Consider the following 25,896-nt stretch of genomic DNA (forward strand, 5'->3'; position numbering starts at 1 on the left):
TTTTCTAAATCAATACAATTTCTCAAATTTATTTTTTTTTCTTAAAGAAGTACTTCTAATCTCTGTCAAAAGGGAGGTGAGGAAAGGCCCTCCTCTCCCTTGTAAACACTGAAATACAGATCTGAGAAACCAGGGTCGACACACACAAAAAGTGCATTTTACAAAATATCAACTAAAATATATTTTACATGAATTATGCGTCCATTGAAATTCTACCAGCTGCATTTTCAGGTTCGAAAAAATATTTCCACATCTAAGGGATTTCAAAAGCATTTAAGTTCTGGTCAGTAGACCCTGCCTCCTGGGAGGAGGGGCCTGATCGCCTCCTGCTGAGTGAGGCTGGGCTCCTTGGCAACAAGGGCCCAGCACCCTGGGAAAGAGCAGGCTCCAAGGCTGGCTCTCCAGAGCCCTCATGGCCCTGCAACCACTCTGCCAACCTCTCTTACTGCCCCACCCTCCTGGATTGATGCCTTCCTCCAAACAGCTTATTCAATACAAGGGGACCCAAGTCCCTTCCCTTAGGGTTTGGGACTGGTTCCCATATGTAAGTTCACCTCTGAAAGGTCCAGGCCTCGCCCAAGGCCAGTGACCAATCAGGAACAGCCGTCTGCTCAGGGGCAGCACAGGACTGGGGGCTGGCTGGGAGTGCCCCCGGGATTCTCTTCCACCTCCCTCTCCAGCTCCTGCCCAGTGATCCTCACCCAGTGCCACCTCCTTAGCCCATGGGTCTTAGCCCAGTGGTCCTCACCCAGTGCCACCTCCTTAGCCCATGCTACCCTTCCCAAGGGGGGAGGGACCTGGTGCTGCCCTCCTGGGCTCCCATCCCCAGAGTTGTGTCCTGGGGAATCACTGTGGTTCCCAGCGCTAGGCCCGAGCCACACGCCCTCTCCCCACCAGGCTCCTCTTTGGTACAAATAGGAAAAGAACTAGGCTGCTCCAGTCCCCCTACAGAGTGCCCCAGGGCTAAGGGCCTAGTCCTGGTAAGGGCAGCAGGGGGCTGAGCCTCCTAATCTACTCTGGGGAGCAGCATGAGGTGAGAATAGGGCCCCTGGGCAACAGGAACAAACTGAAAATGCAGGTCCTTAGCTCCTAGAGTGAGTGGCTGCAGCTCAGCAGGTCTGTGGTCTGATACAGTGTTGATTCTCACTGGGATGTAAATTAGTGCAATCTACAAAAGACTAGGGTAAGGGGTGTCAGGGCAAGGGGAGCCACAGCACTCCTTTGGTTTGATTTCAGGTGGGTGTGGCTTGAAGAGTCATGTGTGAAGTTCTGCAAGAGGTTTTCTAGAACCTCCAAGTGTAAGGCAAGAGAAGTCTTCAATAAATCAGGTAGCAATTTTCCTTGCCCCCTGGCCCCCACCCCCTCCCAGCTCCCTTCTGCTCTCTAGGACATGACAAACCCCATGTTATCAGTTAACTTCTGGGAAGCCAGACCTGCTGGGCGGCCTTCATCGGGAGGTGGACAGGAAGCTGACTCCCACAAATGGGCCACACCCATGACTATGAGGGCTGGGAAACTTGTCCCAGCACCAGGGGCTACTGCAGGGGCAACAGAGGAATACCAGGGAAAGGCCCCAAGTTCAGGAGGGGGAAGTCAATGCTCTGGAAGCCAGTCTCTGGCTCTCTAGGCCTCAAAGGAATGAGCTCGGAGCTGTGCTAGAAACTGGGAGAGCCTGGTGCCAGGCTGATGGGGAAGCAGCGGGTCACAGTGGGTGAGGTAAAGCTGGCTCCCACTCCCCCTCGAACGGCCCAGGGGGAGGATGAAGAAGCGCCTGTTGGGCTTGATTCCTGAAGGACCTTTCCCCCAACCCCACCCCCAGAGCCCATGCCCCTCAGGCTTGGCCCAGGCTCAGAGAAGACAGCTTCTTCAGGAGCCTCTACCCAGGGAACCACAGAGAGGTACCCTGGGCCAAGCTGAGGGCTCTGATGCTTTTCTTATACCCTGGCCTCCCCTTCCCTCCCATAGGGCCCAACCCCACAGGGGCCCCTGCCCTCCCCCCCAAAAGAGAACCACAGGCCAGCAACCTCAGGCTCCTGTGGCCCCTTAACCAAGTGCTGTGCTTCAAGCAGTGCCCCTTGCCCTGAGCCCCACTTGCCCGTGGGTGGCCCCCGTGTGGGCGTGAAGAGGCTACTGGGGGTTCTTGAGGATGCGGCCATGGCGGAAGTCATAGACATGGCGGCAAAGAAACACCAGCTCAGGGTCCGTGTCCTCGGGCACTGTGCGGTGTGGCGGGGTGGAGTAGTCCGCAGAGGGGGGCACCAGTGCTGTCTTTCGGCTGGGGAGACCCTCGCCTCGGCGCTTGGCCATGGCACAGAATCTGCAGTAACACACCATTCACTGTCTTTACCACAGCTATCTTTGTAGGAAAACCAATTCCTTCCCCACCCTGCCCAGAGCTGGGACATCCCCTCCTGCCTCCGCAAGGGCTGCCTCTATCCCTGTCCTGGGCCTATGCCTTCTCTGTCAATCACCAGTCCATCTTCTCTATCCCTAGGGAACAACCCCCACCAGAGCCTCACTCCCAAACGCCTGCCAATTCTCCTTAATTTTCTGAGACCAGTACTGTAACCATCCCACCTCCCCCAACTCTGTCTCCATCAGTCTGCCTCAGAGGGAGAACAATTTTTCTCTTTAAAAGAAAAAAAAAAAGGTGATGGGAGCAGACTATGGGAAGAAAGTTCTGGAAGGTCAGGCCCAGCAAGTGAGATCCCCTTGGGGATCAGAGGCAGCCCCCAAACGGCCCTGGGGAGTCTGAGGGCAGAGGCTAGCCAGAGCTACAGGGCACCACTCACCTGCAGTACTCGGCAAAGGTCAGCACGTAGCACTTCTCTTCAATGCAGGCTACACTGTTCTGGTCCTGATGTCTGGATGCAAAGACTTCATTCTGCAAAGGCTCAAAGGGAACAGAGGAGGAGGTTGGCTACCAGGGTGGGAAGCACCTAACTCCAGGAGCAAAGCAGACACTAACCCTCTGCTGGACTACTGACCTCAGATAACTCCAGCTAGTGCCCAGAAAGCCAGGGAGCATCCCCGGAATTCCAGCCTAGCTGCTCCTTATCTAGCACCCAAGGCATTCTTCCTGGTGCTGTCCTACTCAGAACTAGTCAGGTGCCTGCTCCAGCCCGTCTGTCATCAGCCTCTCGACCCCCATCCCAGCCCAGGGAGGAGAGGGGAACTGGTGCACATCCTCTGGTTTAGGTGAAAAGTCCCAGTGAGGGGAAAAAGAGTAAAAGAGAGCCCGGACTCAAGGTGGAGGGACCACACCCAGAAGGCATGACCCCTCCTAGCATGCAGCAGCTTGGTGGATGCCTAGGGGCCTTAGGAGAGTTTCTCTCCCCTCCCTCTCATGCTACAGACAGGAAAAATGTGCAGCCTCATTGCCCCTATCTTGTCACCAGGAACACACATCTACTTGCTCTCATTCTGGCACCCCCTGCCTCCCGTAGCTCCCTTTCTGCCCCACCTTTCAAGACAAAGGTTACTATTCCTTTTGAAACATGAAATGGGGCATTGCTGGGGAAAGAGGCTAAAACCCAAGCCCTTTCCCAGGTTCTCTGGTGTCCAAGGTGATGAATCCAGGCACCTGACTGCCCACGCTACCTGCCACCCCTTACCATGTTCTCAATGTCCCCACCTTTCCCCAACTAGGCAGCTCACCTCGTGCATACTGGGACTGCGGCCTCCCTGTAAGTGCTCTGGTCTGTAATACCACAAGAGGCTCATCATCAGCTCTCCTGGGAGGGGAAAAGAAGCAACCATGGCTTGGTTTAGCAACTCCAGAGTTACTTAGATAAGCTGGCTGGTTGGCCACCTGCCCTGGAGGCTCATCCAACTTCAAAGCCTGGGCCAATCCTGCAGGCTCCAGCCATCTCTGTCCCCTGCCCAGGCCAAGCCTTGCAATTCAGTGGTTTGGAATGCTATCAGGCATGGAGGAAGAAGGAAGGAAAGGCACTGACAGGAGAGGTAGAGTGACAGGTGTCCAGGACTAGGTGGCCAGAAAGGTTAATGAGCTGACCCAAACCAAGTACAAGCACTTGGGCAGCAGACAGACGCTGGCTTAGTGAAAGGCAGACTCCACCAAGAATGCAGGGGACTAGGGCCAAGTCAAACTCTAGGCGGGGATACCTGATTCGGGGTTCTCCCAGAGGGCAGAGATCTTGGCCACATAAGGTGTGGACGTCTTCCGAGGGCCCGACTTGAGCAGAACGGTGTCCCGGACTCGGATCGTCTCTCCATGCCGCTCCACTGCCTGGTAGCTCTTTCGGATGGCTGGTTCCGGTTCATCCTGAGCAACAAACCAGTGACACAAACAGGCTTGTGGGACCACACTCAGAGGGAGCAGGAGTGCCATCCTCTCTGTTTTCCTCAGGACAGTCAAAGCACAGAGGAGGGGAGACTGCAAAAGCAGTCTGCACTCTGGCTCCTCCTCCCTGAGCCTGGCTTTCAAGGGGAGGATGGGGATGGAGAAAGGATAGAAATAGGAACAGGGGTAAGAAAGTGGACTGAAGCTTTTGGGGCGGCACTCTAACCACCATACTCCCGACAGCTGGTTCTCTCGTTCCAAGCCCCCAGCACTGGGTAGGTCCTCAAGTTTCCTAATGAACAGTCTGGATGAGACTCTGAAACCGCTGTTGGAAGTGGCACTACCTTAGGCAAATGACTTCACCTACTGCTAAGCCTGTTTCCTCATCCGTGACATGAAGGTAGTTACAGGACCATGGGGTATGGACCTCACAGGGCAGTGGTGAGGATGAAAGCAGATAACGCATGCAAAGTGCTTAGCTTAGTTCTGGCACCTAAGAAGTGCTCAGTAAATTTTAGTCGACATTCTTTTCCTCATCCAGATACTCCTGTATCAGTCATTTTCTCTGCTATCCCAATTTCTGCCTATTCCTTTATATATTATCCTGAAAGCCCTCTGCTTTATAATCCAGGACAAAAGGGATGGCATGAACAGGGACAAGAGATGAAGACACTTTAGGAAGCTTCCCTGAGCATCAGTGACAGAGACGGCAGCCACCAGCTGTGACTGACTGTACATTCCCTGACTCCCCAAGGTGCAGGGCGCAGGATCACAAGGGTATGGGGGAGCAGGCTAGCCCAGGGTGAGGGGTTCCTGGGATACAAATGAGCTGGAGCCCCCATCCTCTCTGGAGTCCTCTACCTCCCTGCAGGTCCTATGTCTCTTCCAGCACCCTTCCCTTCTCCCCTTCAGTCAAGAACGGCACTCACCAAGACATAGACGGCCTTCTCACAGGCAGCCCCAACGGGCACCCAGCCGTTAGTGCGGCGACGGCGACGGCGGCGTGGGCGTGGACGCTGGACACGCGGCTGCTTGGGGTGGCTGGGTCTGCGGGCAGCCTTGCTCCGCGCTGTGTGCCTACAGCTGGAGCCCGTGCGCAGACCAGACTTGGAGCCACTAGGAGGCTTGGCGCTCTGGGGACAAGCTCGGGCTATGCTCTGGGGCTCCGAGGTGGGTGTCTGAAGATGGGGGACAGGCTCTGCTGCAGGTGGTACGCTGGGCACAGGGCATCCAAGGAGGGGGTGGGCAGGTGAGGCAGGGTGGCCAGCTTCCGGGAGAGGAAATTCCAGCTGGCCCAGGGACCTGCAGCCTTCTGGAAAAGGAGAGAGGAGATCAGGGCAGGTAAGGATCAGCAGTGACCTTCCCGGGCTCTCGGCTTCAGAGCCTGCTTCCATCTTAATTCTAAGCGTGAACCCAAGAAGCCACTGAGGTGGCAGGTGGGGTCAGAGGCCCTTAAGGTGGATTGTCAGTGACTGGCCAAGGGTTTTTCTTGACCTTGGAAACTGGCCCACAGACATCAACGCCACCCAAAAGAAGGGGAGGTATCGGGAACAGCATCTCTAGCCCTGGCTTAATCTTCCTTCTCCAAGGTTTCCAGTACTTTGGAGCAGAGGATCTGGAGTTAGCCCAGGATGTGAGTCCCAGATCTGCCATTAACCAGCTGTGTGACCTTAGGCAAGTCACTTTACCTCTCAGTGCCTTGCAATAGAATGAATATCATAAAGTGAGTTTCACAGAGTGTGTCCTGGATGTTTCTTTTATCAATATATGATCTCATCCTTACAACAACTCTATGCAGTAGGTACTATTACCTCCATTTTACAATTCAGGAAACTGAGACACAGAGTAGTTACCAGCTTATTCCACAGTCACGTGGCCAAGGAAGTGGGGAGAACATTTCACCCCAGGCAGTCTGGCTCCAGAGTCTGTGCTCAATTACATGCCATATGGCCTCCCATATATATATAAAGCACTAAGAACAGGCGCTTGGCACATGGTGCTTACTGGTGTCCCGGGGCACAGGGATAAGGGTCTTGGGTCCCATGGGTTAGAAGTCTATAGAGTTAGTGAGTGGTAGGAAAGAGGAAGAAAAGCCCAAGAAGAAGCCTACTCTCACTGCTTAGAGCTCCAACTCACACCAGAACCTGAAACAACCAGTCTGGCCAGAGTCAGGTGTCTATAAAGCTGTTTTATAGACCCCTTCAAGAAGAGGCGTGGAGGGGAGGGGAGAGCACTGGGAAGGCCTGGCCCTGCACTTCACCAACAGCAGGGCAGACCTACTGGCCAGGATGGCTCTGGTCCCCTCATTTCCATTCAGGAGCCAAGAAGGGCACCTGGAGAGGTATGAAAGGACACTCCTGCCAGTTTGGGGGAAGAGAGATGAATTAGGGGTGTCTCATCAGCTGCAGCATGACACTGAGGTAGTTGGATCTTGCCAAGAAGGTAGACACCAAAGCCACAGGCCCTGACTGCAGCCTGTCTGTTCTCTGAGGGTGCCCATCCTGTCCGCACCTAGCAAGGTGATGCTAAATCTGGGCGTAACTGCTCTTTTAAGGCCTGTATGGCCAAGGAGAAGCTGTCCTACTGCAGCTGGCACCACCTACCAGGCCTGGTACCTACCACCCCTCTTGTGCATGCTGAACTTGACTGACATGCAGATGACCTGGGCTCCTGGAAAGGAATTCTAATTCTTCTTGAGGAGGGCAGGAGGGACATGGGAACAACTTGGCCAAAGTGCTGCTTTCAACATTGAACTTGCTACTCAGAGTCTAAGAACAGGTATTCCAATGGGGAGGGAGGAGAGACCCTCCCTGACCATTCTACCATCATGCTGCCATGCCAAGAGGCCTCCAAGGACAGTGGTGACAGAGCAGGGCTGCTAGGAGCTAAACATAGACCTCTGTCCTGGGAACTTCCTAGGCTCGGGGCACAAAACTAGGGAAATCTCCCTTCTCAAAACCTCCTACCCTTTCATGCAGTAGGTATACCCCATGGAGTCCCACCCCAACCCAAGACCCACCCTTCTGGGATATCATGTCTCAGACTCCCTAGCACATCCCACCCCCAGGAAGGCGTACCTGCTGCAAAAGGCATTTTGTAGGGGCAGCCACCACAGGCAGTGCCGATGTGGGAAAGAGACGGGGACAACATTTCACAGATGCTGTAGCCATTCACTCCAGCGTCCTCACTGGAGCAGTAGCGAGAACCCCATGGAGGATGCTGGAAAGGGGTGCCAGCAGGCACTGAGCTCGGGGCCAAGAGAAGCCCCTCGTTAGGTGCAGCCACTGGGGACAGCTTGCCTTCAGGGAGCATGGGGCAGGAGGAGTAGCCCCCACACTGCAGCCCGTCTTGGCTGCAGTACAGGTAGAAGTTGCCTAGTGCAATGAGCTCAGGCCGACCATACAGGCCACTGTAGTCAGCGGGGTTACCAGGCATTGGTAGGGGGGACAGCTGAGGTGCAGGGAACGAGGGCTGGTGCAGTTCCTGCTTGGGGGCAGGCGACTCCTCGCCTGGGCGCCCGGGCTCTGGCTTCAGCGCTGCCTGCCCACCCATCAGCAGGGGCAGGTGGGGGCGCAGCCCCAAGGGGTTCTCCAGAGCCTTGCTCAGGGGCTGATAAGGTGGCTGGCTGGAGGGCCCACCAGGGGTGGCAGATGGCCATGGCTCCTCCGGGCGCCCTTGCCAGCCAGGGGGGCCTGCAGCCTCCCCAGAGCCAGGCCCCTGCCGGGCCTTGGGGTAGTTCTTGCCATTGACCTTGGCCCACTTTGGCCTCAGGGCCTTTGGTGCTAGTGGCTCAGCAGAGTGCCCATCTGCTTCTGGGTGAGCACGAGGTGGCCGCAGGGGTAGCTCCCGCTCCTGGCTCAGCTTTAGGAAGGCAGCTGCATTCAGGCTGGCCAGTCTCTTGGGAGCTGGATCACCATCTCGGCGGGCCCCTTCATCTGGTGCCAGTTCTGGGGACAGGTCCCGACTTCCTCCTCCGAGGTCCCCCAGCCGGGGCCGCTTCTTGGAGGAGGCCCAGCCTCCAGTTGCCCGGTCTCGGTCCCTGCTGCGGTGGGGGTCTCCCCCTCGGCTGCGGCGGGGGCCTGTCAGGCTGCCTGTGTCTTCCCGTTCCAGCAGCAGGTTATTGAGGGCCTCAGCGTTGAGGGAGGCCAGGCGCCGCTTGCGGGGCTGGGGGAGGCCAGTGTCCTCACTGGATGGGGCCGGGCTAGGGGGCTTGGGCAGGTCGGGGGGCAGCTCATCAGCCTCATCTGCGCTCCGGGGGCCGGCCACATTTTCTAGGCGGGTCAGCAGCACTTTGCAGGCCTTGGGCTTCTCAGGAACTAATGGGCGCTTCCGCAGTGGGTAGTTCTTGCGGCGCCCCATGAGGTGCCCTGGGCTCTCGAGGGGGCCTGGCTCCACACCCTCCGCCCCCTGCTCCACACTGCTGCCTTCCATCTGCAGGGGCTCCTGGCGGCCCGTGGGGCCTGAACTCAGCATGGGAAGAGACTTCCTCCGAGTGTGTGTCATGGAGTATCTCCAATCTGCAGGACAGAAGGCAGGCAATAAGAGAAGCCCGCCCCAGCCTCCCTGCCTGCTTTCTGCCCCACTGTAGCCCATTCAACACCCATTCAGCAGTAACTCTGGCCTACCCTCATCCCACTTCCAGCCTGAGCTTTCCCAGGACCCCTCTTCCAGAGTGCAAAGGTCCAGTGGTATCAGGCCATCAGTACCTTCCAAGGACTGGCTGCCCCACTCCCCCCTGAACTAAGCCTCTGGGAGCCTACGGGGCAACGCAGACCCTGGGGGTCTGGAAGACAGAAGCAGCTGGAGGTAAAGCTGCTTCACTGTAGGGCAGGAGATTCTGAAGACACGGAGCCAGGATGAGGGCCTGGGTAGTGGAAGTCCATCTCTTTCTTCAGGAACACTACCAATTTCCTCTCCCTTCTTGGGGTTTCTGAGACTGGCCACAGGAGGAGAAGGAGATGGAGAGTGAGGAGCTGAGATGAGGAACCTGCCTGCTGGGCTATGGAAGAGGCAAAGTCCAGCCTGTGAGGACACCTGCCTGGCACATACAGCAGCACAGTCATAACCTGGGTATTGCAGGAAAGGCCCCTGAAGGGTGAAGGCCTGGCTTTGAGGAACCTGAGGAGCGAGGTCTTAGGCAGACCTCAGAGCCAGATGCACCTTAGTTCAGATTCCAAATAGCTCAAACAGTGCCAGGTGCCTGGAGGAGGGATGTCAGTAAGACCGGGGCCAGAATTCCTGGGTAGAAAACCCAGGGACCACACTCTAAATCTATGGTACAGCTTTAAACCCCATCAGCCACCAAGAGCTGAGAAAAGAAAGTACTGAAAAGAAGAACTAACTTGGGGGACAAACCAGAGCTGCCTTGTTAGTCCTGCTCTATTCCTCAGGACTCCCTCCCAGTAGGCAAGATGCTAGGCAGGGGGCAGGATGAGGGAAGAGTTGCAGGAAATCCAGAGCCCCAGACAGAAAATGCCTGTGACCAGGGATCATTCTCCTAACTTTGCTTGGCAGACAACTCTCCCAACCCCAACATATCTGGGGAAGCCTGGGACCCTTCCTAAATGAAAAAGGCCAGAGCAAGCAGTGAGCAGGAAGCTGGCCAGGCCCATGCAACGAAGAACTGAGGGTGGTGGGGAGTCAGTATCAGTGGTCAGAGCTCCCTACCTACATCCCAAACAAAGTAAGGTTCTGCCAAGTAAGGTGCCAGACATGCCTCTGCCCTCCCAGGCACTCTGGGACCCCTCCCACCTAGCAAGCTGAAGCTTTTCGGCTTAATTTTCCCACTGCTATTGTTATGCACACTCACTCCACCAGAGGAGCTGGGAGCAGTCCCTGCAGGGCCAGGATTTAACCCTTTAAGTCCCAGCCTGAGGGCTCCCAGGAAATCTGGAGCCCTTCCAGTAGCTCCTGTGGCCTTGGGCCAGTGACTGGGGTCACTGGGTACCTTCTTTTTCAGAGATAAGCCGCGCTAATTGAGAAACAGTGCTCTGAAAACCCGGCTGACGGCAGCGTGGGAGTCCCTCACCCCTGAGAAAGAACTTGGAAAACTGGAAAAGGGAGGCGGAGTGCCAGACTGCTCTGGCCACGTGCGGGGACCTGCACTACCCAGAGACCAGGCCCCAGGCAAGACACAGAGTCACAGAAGGCAAATCCATTCATTCCTGAAGCACAGACTGTAGCGCTCCTAAAAAAAATCCCAGGCATCTGCGAGCCTCCTTAAGACTCTTTCCATGCTTCTAATCAGGGTGACCACCCATCCCTGTTTGCTCAGCTCGCTTATTAATAACGCCTCCTTTCTCCTTCAAAAGCATTGCTTATAACCCCAGGCCCTTCCCTCAAGAGCAGGGCACCCCTGTGCCGGAGACGGAGACGGAGGAGCAGGAACAAGGAGAAGTGGTCTGTATTTCCTAGGGAAGCCTGAGCCCAGCCCTCCCCAACCCCCAAAGGGCCTGGAGAAGGAGGGCGGTGAACAGACCACACAACTGAGCAGAAGCCAAAGCCCCCTCAATAGGCCCCAAGTTACCAGAGGAGTCAGGTCTGGGAATGGCTGGGGCCAAGGCTGAGGTCACTGAGCTTATGGTCTTTAAGGACATGGACACCCAAATGCAGAGTAAAGAGAAGTAGATGAGAAAGGAAAAGCAAGCCCAGAGAGACGTTTTCAAGCTGGCCAATGAAGACGTCTTAGTAGGGGGGTGATGGTGGGCTCCTGACTCCCCCCACCCCCGGTATGCTGGTGGATTGGCTACAAGGATGGATGGGCCAGAGATTCTGGGACACTTGGCTCCACTCGGTCTTTTCCTCCCAACAAGAAAAGGAGTAGAAGGGAGGCTTCCACTTTCAGGAGCCTGCACCCAGAGCCCAGGAATTTGCTCCTGGCAGAGGATCTCTCTCTTTCACCTTCCACTTAGCCCTCCAGTCCCACAGGTACACTCACTGTCCCTGAGGATGATGATCCTGGGACGCTTCTAAATCACAGGGTGAAAGTCACATGTCCAAATCAAGCATAAGAGCCTCCTGCTAGCCTCCCCTGAATCTGCCCAATCCCATCACCTGCATCACCCACAAACAACTCCTAGCTTTCAGGTGGTGCCTGAGGCAGCAATGCCACTCACCCTCCTGAGGAGAGGCTGGGGGTCTCTGCTGCCTACCGCACAGCACTGCACTCCAGTCTAAGGAGAGTGAATGTGAGTCATGATTTGAAGCCAGATGGATGTGTGAGAACTTCAGCAGCAGCTTTTCCCTGGGGTGGGGCTGGGTGGAGGGGGTGCCCAGGCTGCCAGGGGCCCTCCAACCTGCAGGGGTGGCCCAGCACAATGGGGGAAGAAGATCGCAGGAAAGCAGTAGGCTTGGTTCCCGTTTCAGCTCTGCCAATTCTCCCACTGTCCTGTCCCTTCCACTTACACACTAGCTCAACTGGGAACTTTCTATCACTGCCAAGAGACAAGGGTGCCTGGGTTCTCTCAGCACTACCCCTCCTCTCTGGGAAGCCCTGTCCCCCATTTTATATTAGGCACAGGTAGTCTGGGCCCCCTTAGGAGAAGGTTCCCAGGAGGGACTCCCCAAGGCATATTACTGCTCAACTTGCCCAGATCAAATAAGCTCTCACTGAAGAAAACTAGTCTGACAGCTGCCAGCAAGCACAGTGGCCAGTGGTCTTCCAAGCCAAAGACCCAGCGGATCACAGGTTGAATTCAAAATCACAAGCCTGCCCAGGGCTGGGAGAAGGCATCTCCACAGAAACAGAAAGGGAGGGAGGCCTTGTCTCTTGCCCTCAAGCTGCTCCAGCACCTCAGACCCAGCTCTACCATCCACCAGGGCAGGTGGAGCGCACCCGAGGTACTGCGTGTGTGCAAGGGCAGGCTAAAGGCCTGGAGGAGGTGGGCTATGGGCACCAAAAAGGAAATGAGGGCAAGAGTGGGGGCCTGGACCAGCAGATCAAGCCCAGATCACTCCTGCAGGCAGAGGCTGTCCTGGGGCAGAAATTCTCTCAGCCTTGGCCTTGGCTCTCCCTAACTTACCCAGCTCTAGACTGCATTCCCACTCCCATTCTTGGAGTTCAGGACCCAGGGCTCTGCCCCACTACTCTTCCTGAAACCTCTCTTAGCCACTGTACTTTAAACTTTGCTACTCAGGCTTTTTGGTTTATTTTTCATGAAATGTAGCACCTGAGGCAGGGATCTTAGTAAGAGCAGACCAGGTGGTCCCCTGGGTGACGGTCACCTCCCTCCAATTACACAAGTCACACAAGTGACACCTAGTTAAGCACTGCCTCCTCTGTAATCTCTCTTGGAATATCCCTTAACCCTCAAAGAAATAATACTTTTTCACAAGCACTGAGTTTTCTTCAATTTTCCATCAGAGAAGAAAAGAGGCACTAGCATAAAGGCAAGCTCCCATCCTTTTAAATTTAGCTGATGTTAGTTCATGGAAAAACAGAGTTGAAGCGGCTGAAATTCTTATGATAAAGCCATATAAAGATGTGGCTGGTTATCTCCTGAATTCCCCAGAGCTGGTAAAATGGAAAAGAACCAAAGATTTGAGTCAGGCAGACCTGGATTTAAATGCCAGCTCTGCCCCTCATGAGCAACTTAACTAGCCTTGCTGAACTTTAGATTCCTCATCTCAGACAGACACGTCAGAACAAACCTTACTTAAAAGCAGTGGCAAGGATGACCCTCATCACCGTGCAGGAGGAGCATAGCAGAGTAGGAACCAGGCAGGCCAACATTCCAGAGATCCCTCTTTCAGACCCACAGATGGAGGAGGGCAGCCTGCCCTCAGCCTGGCAGAGCCCCATACCAGAAGCCCAGAGCTGCTGGGGCTGAGAAAAAACCTGGAAACACAGCCTGCACCTGAACTCTGCTCCCCTCCTGTTCCACTGAAAACACCCAATTATCCAGCCCAGGAAAGACGGTGATGCTAATAACCCTTTCCTGCCCAGGACCCAGGCAGGGTGAATTGTGGGGGCCAAGTTTACAATGCGGCAAGCGAGCAAGGGCAGAAACTGCATCCCACAGACCCTGAACAATGGCCCCACGTCTCCAAGAAACCAAGAAACCAGAAAGGCAAGATCTTCAGATGCCAAAGGCCCAGGGGACAGGGTCAGAGGGCAGGCACTATGCTTGCCACCGCCATCTAACTGCAGCCAACGCAGGCACCCAGAGAGAGCAGGAGCCTTGGCTCTGGCAGCTAGGAGCTCAAGCCCCAGGGTGTTGCCTCTGTGGAGAGTGGGCCACCCTGGTGCCGAGTCAGCCTCACGTGCTGTGGGTACTCGGCTCACTCTGCAGTCAGGCTAGGATCCTACCAAAAAAATGCCTGGGCAGGAACCGTGGCGCCTGACCAAAGGGAACTGGCCTGACCTGTCTGGATGTGGCTCATTTTATAGACTGCCCTCAGGTCTGGTGGCTATCTGAGGAGCTGGGCCTGCCCACCCCAGAGGCACCAAGCCTATCTCCGGCCTGTCAGACCACCTGTTCCTCACCCTTCATGCTGGGGGCTTCCAGGAGCCCAGAGAAGCAGGAGCAGCCATGTAGAGACAGTCCACCCCCACCCCACACAGGGTGGTGACCAGCCGAGCCCCACCTCTGGCTACTCCCGTCCACCCTGACCATCCTAGCAGGAGCACCCAGACACGCAAGCCCAGAGCTACACCTCAGTGTCCAGAACCTCCAGTTACTTCTAACTCTGGACACAAAGCTAGATATTGCACCTCTTCTTCATATAAAAGAACACACATCTCTGTAGGAAAGGAGGGAGGATTTACTCAGACTGTAAAATGGGCCCCTCCCCCATTTTATTTTATTTATTTATTTTTTGGCCACACCCGAGGCATGTGCAAGTTCCCAGGCCAGGGACTTAACCCATGTCACAGCAGTGATGCGAACTGCGGCAGTGACAATGCCAGGTCCTTAACCAGCTGAGCCATCAGAAAATTCCTCTCCCCCATTTTATATTAGAATTGCAATTAAGCACAGGAATAAAAAACAATAGAGTTAGTGGAATCTCCTTCTCCTTCTTCACTGGAAACAGCCAGTCTCCAGTCTTCGGTCAAGACCCACCCTGCAGGTAAGGGGCTTAGAATAAGCAAGGGTAAGGGTCACCTATGGGTCGATATGTATATGCAGACCCCTGAGTTAAGACAGTGGGCAGAGAGCACTGTATTTTAGGCATACTGTAGTGCTCTGCTCCAAGAAACTCTAACCTGACAAATTAGAGGGTAATCACATGCAACACAAAACTATTTTTTAGAGGCTTTCTTGCAAGGCACATGTTCCTACCGTAGGTGATTACCTTGTCCCAGATTCTTCCCAGTACCCAGTTTCCATATGCACGAGGCAGACCTCTGTCTGTAGGTGTTTGTCCAGCTAAGCCAGAGCACCCACTGCTCATTCCCAAGCGCAGGGCACCTCTTGTGACCTTTGCTCATTCAGCCAACCTCTGCTGGCCCCTCGCCACAGCTCAGCAAAGTGGAGGCAAGACTCACAGGGGTCTGGAAGCCACTTGGTGCCACCGCTATCCAAAGTAGGTGTGGTCAACAGCTTGAACCTTTCTGAGCTTTCATTTCCTTATCTACACAGCAGAGTTGTAATGAAAATCAAGTTAAATGAGAATGTGTGTCAGGAGTTCCCATCCTGGCTCAGCAGAAATGAATCCGACTAGGAACCATGAGGTTGCGGGTTCAATCCCTGGCCTCGTGCAGTGGGTTAAACATCCGGCGTTGCCATGAGTTGTGGTGTAGGTCGCAGACGCAGCTGAGATCTGGCGTGGCTGTGGCTGTGGCATAGGCCTGTGGCTACAGCTCCGATTAGACCCTTAGCCTGGGAATCTAAAAAAAAAAAAAAATGTGTCAACTGCCTGGTGTACAGTAGGTGCTCAACACAAGCTCATTCTTTCTCCCTACATGTCAAGTATTAGGCTAAGAGCTGAAGAAAAGTGCAAAAAACATACAAATTGGAACTTGGGCTGGTAGGAAGACAGAGAACAAGGCAGTATGACAGGGCTCTCAGTGGAGAACTCAGTTCCATGGCAGCATCCCAGAGGGCACGTCTGAGCTGAGACTTCAGACTTTAACTGAGGGTCTATTTCATGTCAGGTGTACCAAGCCCAGTGGGAAATGTGCAGCCCTCTGAGAAATTTGCTTCATAAACATTTGGAAAGGGCAAGAGACAAATTCAATTTTTCCCAGACTTACTGCCACTGGCTCTATATAGGATTACTCCAGGCCAGGGGTGAGGGAGCTCCAGACTGAGGCTCCTTCAGACCCTCCCACCCAGACTCCATAGTGCCCAGGCCAGGGCAGAAGCAAATCTACTCCTGGAGGAGGACCTATCTGCTCCAGACAGTTAAGGTGTGGAAGAAATAAAGCAGGAATAGGGACAGGGAACCCCAAGGCTCAGCAACAGGCCAACCAGGAAGCCCCATGTACTGATGCACTAGTCTCCAAAAAACACAACTCACCAGCTGGCTCCAGGCACCTGCTCAGGAGTGGTGAAGCATATGTGTTGGTTCAACCACCAAGACACTCCAGAAACCAACAACTTAGATTTCTAAGATGGCCTACCAAGCCTAGGGGTGCTATCTCTTGTCCCCAACAGAAGGAACTGGCCAGCCACGCCAAGATGGGAGCTCCGCCCTCAGCCTCCTCAGCAAAGTGCTGACCTCTTGTATGAAACAACCATGAGGAACAAGACCCATGACCAGGCCTTCCCAACACTCTGCCAGCACGAACAGAACCACAAGCAGCCCCTACTAGAGTTACAGGCACTCAACCTGAATATCTCACACCTAAGCAATTAACCAAGTGTTTAAAGGCACAGGCAGGCTCTGCTTCTTTACTATTAAATCTCATCCACAGGGCTTATTAAGAGCTTGGTGAATAAATATCTGGCTGCCCACCTGCTTCACCCCATATAACATTTGGGGTAGACTGATGGCACCACTGTCCTGCAGCCCAGAACAAGAAACTGTCACCCCAAACTCTTCCCCATCCCCACATCATGCCTCTTCAATATAATCCACAGTTTAAAAGGCCACTTTGAGAGTTCTTTCATATTTACAGAGCACGCCCTTTTCCCACTACCATCCTCTTTCTTTTCTCTCCCAATCTGCCCAGCTATCCCATTCACTTCTTACCCCAAATCACTGAAAGTGAGCAAGGGCAATACTGGAGGCATACCTGTACCAAGACAAAGAATGTCAGATACTAAGGTGAACTCAGCAGCAAAGAAACAGAGCTAGTGTTATCAGTCCTCAAATCCCCTAAGGTGCAGGTGGAGAATTCTTGATTCAGCAGAGAAGCTTCTAGTCCAGGAGGACAGCTAATGTCTGTCAAGCACTCACTCTGCCCCCAGCACCACCATAAGCACGTTACAGTCACCATCACTCTCATCCATCCTTACACCACCCCACAAGGTGACTGTTACCTCACCCTAACAAGGAGAAAACAGAGGTACAGAGAGGTAGAAGAACTTGCCCACATTCCCAAGCCACTGAGGGTAGAGGCAGGGCAACTAGTCTCAGTCCCAAAGCCCACGCCCCAAGGCTGCTGAGTCACAGACCAACATTCAAGAGCAACTTGCATGCTCAATTTTGCTTTTCCGTGCTGTTTTTAACTATTGGCATTAACACATTACTAGCTTTTTCCTGATTTTTCACCACAAAAGAATAAAAGATGTACTATGATTAAATGACACCTGTGTACTGGCCAAGGAACATAAACATAATTTTACAAATTATTTCTACAGAAAAGTCTGCTCAAAGTTCCCAATAAACTCTCAGATACACTTTTGAAACAAACCCATTTTATATCCTAGAAAGGGTAAAGGTTGCAAAGATGTTTTCTTGATTTTACAGTAAATTCAGGAAAGGAGTCTACAGACTTCCCCTTCCCCTATGCATCTAACCACATCTTTTCAATTACAGGAAATCTTAACCCACACGGACTGCAATGAAGACTGAAATCTGGTCCCCACACTCCAAAGAGCCATCTTAATATTTTAAGACATATTACCTGACCTCTTGGCTACCTCTTTGGACAGAATAAATCCAAGGCCTTCCAATTTTCTCTATCACCTCGTACAGTCATTTCATCAATTTTACAATAGTTTTCTACACTCTGTCCAAACCGTGTGAACCCCTCCAGGCACACAGAAGGGGACACCCCTCACTACTGAGTACAGTGGAACCATGACTTCATCTTCCATCCTACACACGTTGGGATATCCTGGCACCAAGCAGCACACGTCGGGATATCCTGGCACCAAGCAGCACCCCAATATCTTTCCTGTGCTATCTACAGATTCTCTAAAAACCAGTAATTTACCTCTAAACCACCTAGCTTGATGGGAATGTGATTAACAAAATGAATTTTCCCCAAACATTTTAGACACGTGGCTGCAGTCAGAGAGAGGCTTAAGTGTGGGTCAACCCTCTCCTCTGCAGCCAGGAAATTCAAAGAGCTACATCCAAGGAAGGTGGGGACCCAAACAGGCACTGGAGGTAGGAGTGGTCAGCATCCATCCAGGTGAGACCTTGGTGTCACAAAAGGCAGAAGTGGTCACACCAAGTCCTATCTCCTTAACTGAGGACAGAGGACTGGGGAGGGGGTGTCAAAGTATGTACATACACACCCGTCCCCGTAACTAAATGGAAAAGAAACTGACATTAAAAAAAAAAGATGTAGACCTCAAGCTTCTGCCTGGTATTGATCCTGTTAACTAAGTTGAGTCATTTGTCATTTTTTTCATTCTAGTAATTTGGTTATGGTGCCTTGGATTTAAGTTCCTATTTCAAATCTCAGAGAGATAAACCCATTCCTTTATTCCTGGTGCCTGCTGAAAATCTCAAGGACAATGTTATTTTTTATTACTATTATTATTATTAATTATTTGGTGGGACGCTGAGTCACGTTAATAACCAGCCATCTTCGCAGGTGTTTCCCACTGGGAAAAAGGGAATCTGGATGAAAATCCTTTCTAGGACATGACACAAAGTCCTGGATGTGACTCTGTCCTGAGGCCTGTTCACCAAACCCACAATCCTCAGATCCCCAGCTTTAAGACCAAGTCGCCTAGGGCAGGACACCAATACCTCCATTGGAACCCCAGGGCCAAGCTAGCACTCAGCAGCTCTGCTAAGCCAGCTCAGTGGAGCCAAGGGCACTGGTCTGGCCCTGCACAGGCCGCCTGCAGCCTCACGCCTGCTGCTGCTCTTCCCCCTCCTCCCTATTAGCCAGTTTACTGCTCATTAGTGGCAGTACCAGGAGGTGGGCAGGGGAAACATAAAGGAGCTGAAATTCAAACCAGTCCATTTTACTCCAGTTAGGTGCCTCCCATAAAACCAGGCAGGATTTCATCATTCAGGACCTCCCTGTCCCCTGTTCTGGGGAGGTCGAAGCAGCCTGAGGGGTGAGGAGCTGCAGAATACCAGGACTCCAGACACTGGGAGCCTATGCTTCTAATCTTCACAAGCCCTTGACTACATGCTGTATTGTCCACCTTTTCAGGGTTAACAGGCACTCCCAGCCATGAGTTGGCCCATCATGTCAAGGCGGGGGGACCTGCAGAGGAGGAGTGCTGGGGCTTCCCTCTGTATCAAAGCACACTCTTCTTGTCCCTCCAAAGTCCCCCGCACAATGGCAAGTTCACAAAGGAAGTGAGTCCTGCCAGACTGTGCTAGCAAATTCCCATAAATACTTGGGCCGGGGCAGTACTGCTTATGTAAAATGCTTCCCCATTGAGAGATGCTGCTTTATTTACATTCTTCACAACCCATTCATAAAAAGGAGATCTTTTAATGTTGGGGCTGTTCGTATAATGCTCCATAAACCCGGCAGCTTCAACTGGCAGCCTTAGTTCAACATGGGCTTCTTCTCCACTCCAGAAACTTTTTCCCCCTAAAAAAATTTTTTTTTCTCTTTAATGACTCACCTTGTGACAGGGTGCTAAGGCCAGATGTTGTCGGAGCAAGGCCAAGAGGAGTAAGAACAGGTAAAATGAACACACATAAGTCCTCCTGAAGACTGGGACAGAAAGGTGGGGAGGAATGAAAATAAATAAATTGAAAATCCCCACAGAACTCCAATGTGAAGTAGGCATGTTGTGAGGCTAAATCCCTTCCAGGTTTACTGAAACTTCCTTTACAAATGTCAAAACGCTCTCCAATTTATACCTCTACCTATCAGAGAAGGTGTGGAGGAAATTTTTTTGTTTTTAATCAGAAGAGAAGACTCTTTGTAGTTTTCATTTTGCATTGTGGATGAATCAAAAAGCAGAAATTTTCTCTGCTTTTTTGTGAAAGTGTTCTGGTGGCTGCGGGATCCAAGAGGGGCACAATTTGCTCAGAATGAAGAAACTCAGACAAACCTCAGAAAAAGACAACATCAGAAAAAGACGGAGGGCTGTGTTCTAGGACACACAGCAAAAACGGTCCCAGCAGCGGAGGAGAGAGACCAGGAGATGAATTTTGAGGTAGGCTGTCTCCTGCTTCTGTAGAAGCAAGGAGGAGAGAAGTAGTAGGAATTTTTTTTAATTGACGGGGGAGCGGTCTGCATTGCCATGGCAACTGTGAGGGGTGGCTTTCCCGCTTGGAAGGGAAATGTTGGTCCATTAATCATCAAACTGGGGCACAAAAGGGAGGTTTGGGGGAAAAGAAATGGATGCAGAATTTATTTTTTCACTGCCTAGACTCAAACCAGTCACCAGTCTTCTTTCCTGTTTCCCCCATGGTCCAGAGTTGATGGTAAACAAAAACGGAAGTTCCAAGAGAGTTAGGATCATATGCTGTCCTTTCTGATGGGTTCAGTGTGGGGCTGATCGTGCCTCCCATGCCAGCAATGCCCCTACAAACACCTCCTTCAACATCATTCCCCAAAGCCCCATCCACAGGCCAGTCCCAGGGACCTTTCTTTTCTGTTCTTAGAATGATGTTTTCTCCCCCATTCACACCCAGGATTGAGAAGAGATAAAACATATGGATTCATTTAGCATGGACAACAAGGAAAATTGCAAAAGAGCAGCAAAGCCGGGTGGGGAGAATGGCCTGGTGAGGTAGGAGGAAGACAGGATTACAGTCCTTTTCCAATTGATGTCTATATGGTGTCATGTGAGCAATCCACAGGACAGACCCTTCACCAGCTGCAATAGCAGAAACAACAGCTAAATTTCATTTGTTCCCCATGTTAAAGCACCCCAAACATGCCCTATGGACATGCCTGAGACCGAAAAGGTCGGAAACCACCAAGGACTCCATACTGGCATTTCTGGGGAAACAGAAGGGAAGGTTTCCCCTCTGCTCCCACTCAACTAAGCCGCCAACTGCACTTATTCATTCAATAAAAATGATGTGTACAGCTCTGTACCAGAAATCCCGGAATACTCACACACATACACAACAAACGTTTGATACTCATACTGTCCTTGTCCTTAAGAAATGTCCAACCGACAAAAGCACTCAAAGAACACACCACGTTATATAAAATCCAGGGTCATAATTTCAGAGGCCAGCAACGTTGGCCTGGAGTGGTCTGAGATCAAAGATCAGTAGGATTCAGGCAGGACAAGAAGGCGGCAATGGCTCCTAACTAGGGACAACAGGGGAAATCAGCAGGAGCAAAGATGCAGGGAGATAAACATGCTAGGGCATGATTAGGGCTAGGGCAGAGCCCTAAGGGACACTGTCTAGGATGAGACTGCAGGAAACGGGGAGTCATGGCAAGTTTGTGGGTAGGGGAGTGACATGGGGGAAGGAGTGCTTTACAAAGAATGATCTAGCAGCTTTGTGCAGAATGGACCAGAAAGGCCAGAGGAAGCAGTAGGGAAAGGGAGTCCATGACAACAACACAGGCCTGACATGGGGACAACAGGGCAACGGACAGGACAAAAAGGAGGGAGATATAAAAAAGACATTCTTCACTGGCGAAACTTCCCAGGGCAAACTCTCTTAAACACTAGATCTGACCTACGTGAGTCTCCTGCCAGGTAAGAGCCTGTCAAAGAGGGAGACATTGTTTTGGCAACTCCCTTTATATTCCAATGGCCAGACCAGGTCACACCCTTCTGACTGCCACCAAAAGAAGTCACATACATACTAGACAGCCCCACAGAAGATACAAAGACCTTGAGATGCTTCATCACTCTCTGGATCTTAAACATACAATTAAATTCTCTCAGAACAAACTTCAGTCTCCTGCATTAGGTAATACGTCCCTTTCCCACAAGCCTCAACTCCACCCAGGCTGGGGTCTAGACCTTCCTGGGGAGGGGGATGGAGGGTGGCCATGAACTAACTTCATGTTCGGATTAAGCAAGGGTGACAGGGCATTTTCCCAAGGTGGGATTACAGCCAATGACAGCCTCGAGCAGCTCATAAACCAACATCTTCCTCAGGTGGGATCTAGATTTTTAGCAAAAGTCTATATTCTAAACAACCTGAATCTGTTTTTGTGGTCCCAACTCTTCCATTAAGTACGGGGGTCACAAGACAGGGCAAAGGAGCTCTGAGTGGGTTTTTAGGAACGGGAAAACAGCATTCAGTTTAGAGCTGGTCATTGGTGGGGTCAGAAGCACTCATAGCTTAAGCCACTGGTTCCTAAATGTCCTCTAGTTGGCCAAGGACAGTGGTGTCCCTCCAGGACATGTGGTCTCTCTGGGACCTTTTCTCCTTTTTTTGGAAGACATGGAGGTGAAGAGGATGGAATTAAAGTCTTTCAGGTGATAAAGAAACGCTTTAAATTTAATCATTAATTTCCTGTCTGAATTGATCAACTCAGCTTCTCATTCCTTTATGCGAATACCTTCCTTTACTAAAGAAAAGTACTGAAGGCAATTGTCCACATATTTCTGGAGCACACTTGGGAGGTATCTCCTAGTCTCCAATCCAACCAGTCTTCTACCCTCTTAAGACTGTTGACAATGGGAGACTAGGAGATGTCCCAGGTGGGATTAACCCTCTGTCTGAGGGAAGACTCTGGCTATTGAAACCCCTCATGCCTGGCAGGCTCTAGAGCTGCTCACCGGACTGTCGCCTGGATGAGTCCAGCAACCCCGGTCGCCACTGGCCAGGCCCACCGTGTGCACAACACCACCTCTGCCCTTCTGCCCCCGCTGGGTCGACCCCACTCTTCCAGAACAGCGAGGCGATCTAAGGCTTGAGCAGTGAGCCAGTGCCGCAGCTCCTCCCGGCGGTCGCCCCGGCCCCCGCAATCCCCAGGGCAGAGTCCGGCCCTGTCGCCCGCCCCTTGGGGTGGGTGGCTCGGACCCGCTCCCCTCCCCGACGCCACCACCTGCGCCCGCTCCGGCGCCGCCTTTGTCCGGAGCTTCGCCGCCAAGCGGGCCCCTCGGGCCCGACCTGACCCGGCCCCCGGCCCCGGAGGAGAGGCGGCAGGCAGGGCAGGGCAGGGCCAGGCCCGGCTGCGAGCACTGGGTCCCGCTGTCACTTGGAGGCGGTCTGACAACTTCGGTTCCCCCGCCCCACCTCGGACTCGGCCACAGCTCCGCACGGTCCCCTCCGGGCCTCCCGCGGCCCACACTCGCTTCTCGAACCGGTTCCCTTCCGTCTTCGGCGCCTCCCTTCCTCCTAGACCGATCGGGTCCGGTCTACACTACCTCCAGACCCGGCGCGGCCCCCATCCCCTGCCCCCCATCCAGCAATAACCGGTCAGCTCTCAGCGCGGGAGGGCGCCCCCCACCCTGTGCGGGCGATCCCGCGGCGCCGCCCCCGGCCGCGGCCCCTTGCCTCCGGGACCGCGATGGGGGGAGGGGGCGCGGCGGCGGCGGGGGGGGGGGTGTGTGCTGCGGGGGCCTTGCCGCCCGCGCACTCGGAGGCAAACCGGCTCCGCCGCGACCAAGAAACAACCGGCGTCCTCCCGCCCTCCGCGGCCCGGGACGCCCGCGCCGCCGCCGCCCGGCCGAGCTGCCACCCTGTGGCCGCCACCCACCCCGCCCCCGGCCTGCGAAGCGGGCGGCCCCCGGGGGCTGTCACCTCGAGGCGCTCCGCGCTCCCCGATGGCGGGACCGTGGCGCTGGACCTGAGGGAAAGAGGCGGCGCGAGCGAGCGAGCGGCCGCACCTGCTTCGCGTCGTCCGTCCGTCCGTCCCTTCCCGGGCTGGCGGGGGCGGCGGCGCGGCGCGCTCGGTGGGGCGCGCTGACGGGCGGCCGGTCCTCTCTCCTTCACTCGTCTGCCTCCCTCGCTCGCTCCCTCCCGCCCGCTCGCCCCTTCCCCTCCTCCTCGACCGCGGCCCCTAGCTCACCGGGAGGGCGGCGCGGACGGCGCGGCTCTGGGAGCCCGCAGGCCCTGGCCGGGCTGGAATCCGGCGGCTGGAACCCCCCGGGGGCGCTCAATTCCCGGGCTCCACGCTGCTGCGTCAGCGCCTCCTCCTGGGGGCCGGGGCCGGGCGGGCGGAGCGGGGGCCGCGGTCGGGCGGGGCCGTCGGGGGGGCGGGCGCGCCTGGCCCAGGCGGGCGGACGGCGGGAGCCGGACGGGCGGGGCAGGCAGCCGGACGGGCGGGCGGCGGGGGCCGGGCTCCGGGATCCGCTACGCCGCTCGCGGTTCCCCCACAAACTCCCCGAGAGCGGAGCCTCCGCCGCCCTCCTTCCTGCTTCCTCGTCCCTAGCCAATCAGCGGCGCGCCCCTCGGCCAGCTCCGCCAATCAGCCGCCCCGCCCTGCGCTGGCCCCGCCAGCCAATCCGGCCCTCGGCTCCCCCTCCCGGTCTCCGACCAATCAGAACCGTGGGTCGGTCGTCCCAACGCAGGGGGCAGCACGAGGCGGCCGGGGGAGGCGGTGCGGGGAGTGGTGGGGCCTGGGGGGAGGGGTACGGTGCCAAGGGTGGTGGAGTGGGGGGTGGGTTTCTTTGCCGGCTTCTCGGATTTTCTCTTCGTCTCCAGAGCCGGAGCCCGTATCCCATGGTGACCCGACCCTAGAGCCCCAATCCACTAGCTGCTACCCCACCCCCGCCCCCCCGAGAAATCTAATCTCACCCCAGCCCTGGCCGTCACCTCTCTTCATCCCTCGTCCCCTTTTTCCTCTCCAGCACCCACTGGAGAAAACTGCGGGCCGAGGAACGCCCCACGCTCGCCAGCGGCTGCTGCCCCCAAGGCAAAGCTTCGGGAAGACCAGCCGAAAATCAAGCGCAGACAACCCCCCTTTCCTGCAGAAAGGGCCCCAGACTCCAACGAAAGGGCCCCGACTGCTGAGAAGCCCCTCCCGCCCTTGCCTCATCTTTCCGACTTCCCTGCCTGCCACGTCTCCTTTCCTTTCCAGCAAGGTCGGTCCTGGCTCGGTAACCCCTCACCCGCATCTCTTTTCCCTCTTTCTCCCCTTCACCTACCTACCGCCCCCCACTCCAGCTCCTAATTCACCTCTCTCATAAGCAGAGTGTGAAACCCTCAACCGTTTCCAGCCGACAGCAGAGCCTGGTCTATGAGTCCTTGACACCCACACACCCTCTTCCATCACCGCGGGGAACACCAGAGCTCTCCGGGCGAGGGAGGAGGGGGCGGGCAGCCTGACAGCCCAGGCTGGACTCCCTCCCTCGCGTCCCCAAGCCAGGATGGGACCAAGTGTGGACACTTACCTGGCTTCCCCCTAGTCACCGAATGCCGTGGCTCCGTCTCACACCCACAGACGTGCCTTTCCAAGCCTGAGCACGCTCGCAGGGTCAGCGGGGTGGGTGGGCACAGCAGGCTGAGGTCACACGGAGGTGTGGGAGGTCCCTGAGGGGTGCGGGAAGGGGCTGTATCTTGGCCACCTTGAATTGCCAGAGCCGGCAAAGGACTTCCCTTCAGCAAAGTCTGGATGTGCACTTAGTAGGTTCTTGAGAAATACTGAGTCCTCTTTGAAACAAAGCTTCATTGCCAATTTAGGCAGGGGAGGGGAGCTTTGGGAGGTAAAAGGAGGAGCGGCAGAAAGGGTAGTGTCAAGTCGCCAGCTACATGGAGGAAAACACCTCTGACAGAGAAAAGCACCCCCAGGGCTGCGGCTGCCTAGACAAGAGCAGAAATGCAGCCTTGGAGTGTGGCTGAAGGGCTCCTCCTGCACCATACATAATGCTTTGCCTTTCCTAGACCGCGGCAGTCAAGCACTCACTAGAAGATAGCCTTTAAGACAATTAGGGCTACTAGCCCCTATGCCTGGGAAATAGAACCCTAAAAGATGGTTCCCTATCTGCCTCTAGAGCTGTCAATGGGGCCCAGACAGACCTAGCTGTGTAGGGGGACATGTTTAAAGGACCTGGCCACCCAGCAAGGTGTGAATGGAAGCTGAAAGCCGAGACTGTGGCATGGCAACTTCTCAAAGGGCCAGGTTCTCCCAAGACAAATGCTCCTACTTTTCCCACGTCCCACCCTCAGGGAAAGCAAAAACCCCAAACCTACAAAAGTAGAACTCTTAAAGGATTGCTCCTCTCCCTGAGCCTCCCAGGACAAGCTTCCTACCAGTCCCACCATCACCATCTGGCCAGCCCTACCCCCCCCCCCTTACAAAATACCTCCTCCCCCTGTCCCAGTCTGTCCTTTGGGCTGATACCGCCACCCCTCATCAGAGACTGATGGTAGAGGGTAACAGCAAAAGTGGCCACTGGAGCTAGATCATGCCA

General features: G+C 54.4%; 1 protein-coding gene across 26 annotated transcripts; it reads right to left on the reverse strand.

The window, feature by feature from the left end:
- On the reverse strand, positions 1 to 24,965 carry BAHD1 (bromo adjacent homology domain containing 1). 26 transcript variants are annotated; one of them, XM_084973772.1, is made up of 8 exons: positions 23,730 to 23,921; positions 23,371 to 23,543; positions 7,381 to 8,820; positions 5,233 to 5,615; positions 4,126 to 4,285; positions 3,658 to 3,734; positions 2,793 to 2,884; positions 1 to 2,317 (listed from the first exon to the last, which is right to left on the reverse strand). In XM_084973772.1, exons 3-8 carry the CDS (start codon positions 8,804 to 8,806, stop codon positions 2,128 to 2,130), a joined length of 2,328 nt encoding a protein of 775 aa, XP_084829898.1. In that variant the 5' UTR covers positions 8,807 to 8,820; positions 23,371 to 23,543; positions 23,730 to 23,921; the 3' UTR covers positions 1 to 2,127. The 26 variants fall into 26 exon arrangements, with proteins under 26 accessions (XP_084829898.1, XP_020953318.1, XP_084829886.1 ...); XM_021097659.2 differs by having other exon boundaries at positions 2,793 to 2,893; XM_084973760.1 differs by lacking the exons at positions 23,371 to 23,543; positions 23,730 to 23,921 and adding exons at positions 19,234 to 19,325; positions 23,553 to 23,631 and having other exon boundaries at positions 5,233 to 5,612.
- Positions 24,966 to 25,896: the final 931 nt, after the last annotated feature.

This window comes from Sus scrofa, chromosome 1, assembly GCF_054392235.1.
Source record: "Sus scrofa isolate SSC_HxYL_T2T_F1_AM1 chromosome 1, Sscrofa_HxYL_maternal_Yorkshire_Landrace_v2.0, whole genome shotgun sequence".
Classification (NCBI taxonomy): domain Eukaryota; kingdom Metazoa; phylum Chordata; class Mammalia; order Artiodactyla; family Suidae; genus Sus; species Sus scrofa.